Here is a 2,500-nt window from a genome sequence, read left to right as displayed (position 1 = left end):
CTAGCGACAAGCTAAAATACACAGCATAAGTACGACTACAAACTATTAGCGACATGCTAAAACTACACAGCACAAACGGCTACAAAATACTAGCGACATGCTAAAACTACACAGCACAAGTACGGCTACAAACTACTAGCGACAAGCTAAACTACACAGCATAAGTACAGCTACAAACTACTAGCGACATGCTAAAACTACAAAGCAGAAGTACAACTACAAACTACTAGCGACATGCTAAACTATACAGCACAAGTATGGCTACAAACTACTAGTAACATGCTAAACTACACAGCACAAGTAGTTACAAACTACTAGCGACATGCTAAACCACACAGCACAAGTACGGCTACAAAATATTAGCAACATGCTAAAACTACACAGCACAAACGGCTACAAAATACTAGCGACATGCTAAAAACACCCAAGTGTATAATAATAAACACTGAATTTGAATTTCATATCGCTAGTCTTAGTGACCAACATATTTAATACTTAATTTTACTACAGAAGTACGGACAGCATTTAGCAATATTTTCTAAACCATCCATCCTATACCTGGCACAATGCATCAATCCTACTTTTGTACAAGGTTAATGTTGTTTTTGCACTGTCCCTGTTCAAATAAATCAATTACAATTTAATTAATTAAACTACCTACTTACTCCGTTGACTCCTGTGTCAGTCTTTTACATTCTTCATAGTCTGTTTGCCTCACCTGTTTGATCTTTTCGATGTCTCCTTTCTCTGCGTAAGCAGTCATCAGTGCCACAAATGTGTCTGGTCCAGGCTCAATGCCTGCTCCTTTCATGACATTTAGGATGCTTTCTGCACTCTCCATGTCCCTGTGAAAACACACACACACACGCACGCACGCACGCACGCACACACCTGTTAGCAATGACAATACCTACAAGTAGTAGCAACACCATGCACACATGCATTCAGAATATACACTCAACACCAACACAGAAGAGTCATGACTTACCCTGCCCGAGCATGGCCAGTCACCAGGGAGTTGAAAACGGCTTCAGTGATTGGCAGGTCCTTGCCCTTCATGAAGCCCAAGATTTTACTGCAGAGCACAGCAACACAATTGAGATCACCATGGCGATTAGAGCTCATATTCATACTAGTGCTGTATGCTAATAACGGCGCTACCTCTGACTTTAAATGCTGTACCATACGGCCACTGAATGAAATAGGTACTTATATCTTAGTTTGGTGTTCTCTTGTCTGTTGTACTGTAGAGCACACTGCATGTGCTGTGCTAACAACTTCTGTTGTATGGCAATTAAAGTATTGAATCTTGAATTGAATGGAAGATACATAAATAAAAATAATCATAATGTATTGATCATAATCAGCAAAAGCATAATAGCAGTAGCATAATCTACACATTTCCACAGCACCAGAATCCGACCGAATGCCTCCCTCAACCCCCTCCATAATCAGCCTTCCACTATTATTTGCGATGGCCAACTCTTCTGCTACTGTAAAACACGCTGGTGCCTTTCCTCCTACAGTGGTGTTCAAAGACACCTTTTTCTTATTAGCTGTAGCCTAAAACAGAGGCCAAGTGAAGGCTATAAGCTAGGCCTACATGTTTTCATAATTAAGAAATATTAATGCAATCTATAACTATATAAACCTACTATTCTGAATAATGTTTTTGTGTTTCATTTTCACCTGCTGCCATGTGCGTTTGGCAATGGTGTTGCATCTGAAATGTTCACAGGATTAAGGCATACACTAAATCAGTCAATGGGGGCTACTTAAATATTCAATTATCCTTATTACTGTAATCTATATGCCCACTTCTGAATTGGGTTGCATCTGTAGGCCTTTCTATGAACTCAAAATAGGCTATTTAATTATTTCAACTCATTTCAGACATTCCGCAAGCTACTAATCCTCCGTAACACATATTTAAAGAACATGTGGGAATAAAACTTTACTTTTAGGCATTTAGGCTACCCGATATGCAATACGTTGCCAACAGCCTTGCTTTGTTCACTGCCGACGTATTTGATTTTTGTCGTAGAGTGGGTTTTAATTCCTCATAACTTGTCATAATAATTCATCCGTAAAATAAGGTGATCGCGTCATCATTGAAAGTGGTGACTTGCGCTGCAACCCGCCCCTTTTATGTGAACGTGCACAAACTCCAATTAGGTTAACACCGGCTCAACAAATCAACTTCATAATCAGCGTCATAGTACCGATTAACACCACTTAAGATAAATTAGGGTTGACAAAACCTGGTTAACAAAGTAACCCTGGGTTACATCTGGGTAGGTCAAGCTCCCTTCGTAGTACAGGCCCCTGGTTGATTATAGTGTAAACAAAGTGTTGCAGCATCGGAATGCTACAGTTGCGCCCCCGTTAGCCTGGAACTCTTAGTGTTGAATGTTCTTAGCCTAGTCCCCTAGTTAGTTCTGTGACGGCTATGTTATGATGGAATTCTTCAAAAACAGGCACAAGGAAATTTTTAAAGTCG

The 2,500-nt window shown here is 40.0% G+C and overlaps 1 protein-coding gene across 1 annotated transcript in view; it reads right to left on the bottom strand.

Moving 5' to 3' along the window:
• lrpprc (leucine-rich pentatricopeptide repeat containing) overlaps positions 1 to 2,500 on the bottom strand; it is a 43,538-nt gene that overhangs the window by 36,706 nt on the left and 4,332 nt on the right. The window contains exons 6-7 of the mRNA XM_042066175.1: positions 989 to 1,075; positions 719 to 845 (exon numbers count right to left, since the gene is read on the bottom strand). Coding sequence (XP_041922109.1) covers positions 719 to 845; positions 989 to 1,075 — 214 coding nt within the window. The remainder of the gene's footprint in view (positions 1 to 718; positions 846 to 988; positions 1,076 to 2,500) is intronic.

The sequence above is a fragment of the Alosa sapidissima genome, chromosome 16, assembly GCF_018492685.1.
Source record: "Alosa sapidissima isolate fAloSap1 chromosome 16, fAloSap1.pri, whole genome shotgun sequence".
Lineage (NCBI taxonomy): Eukaryota > Metazoa > Chordata > Actinopteri > Clupeiformes > Clupeidae > Alosa > Alosa sapidissima.
The sequence above is the reverse complement of the archived record's forward strand: the minus strand, read 5'-3'. Positions and strand labels throughout refer to the sequence as shown.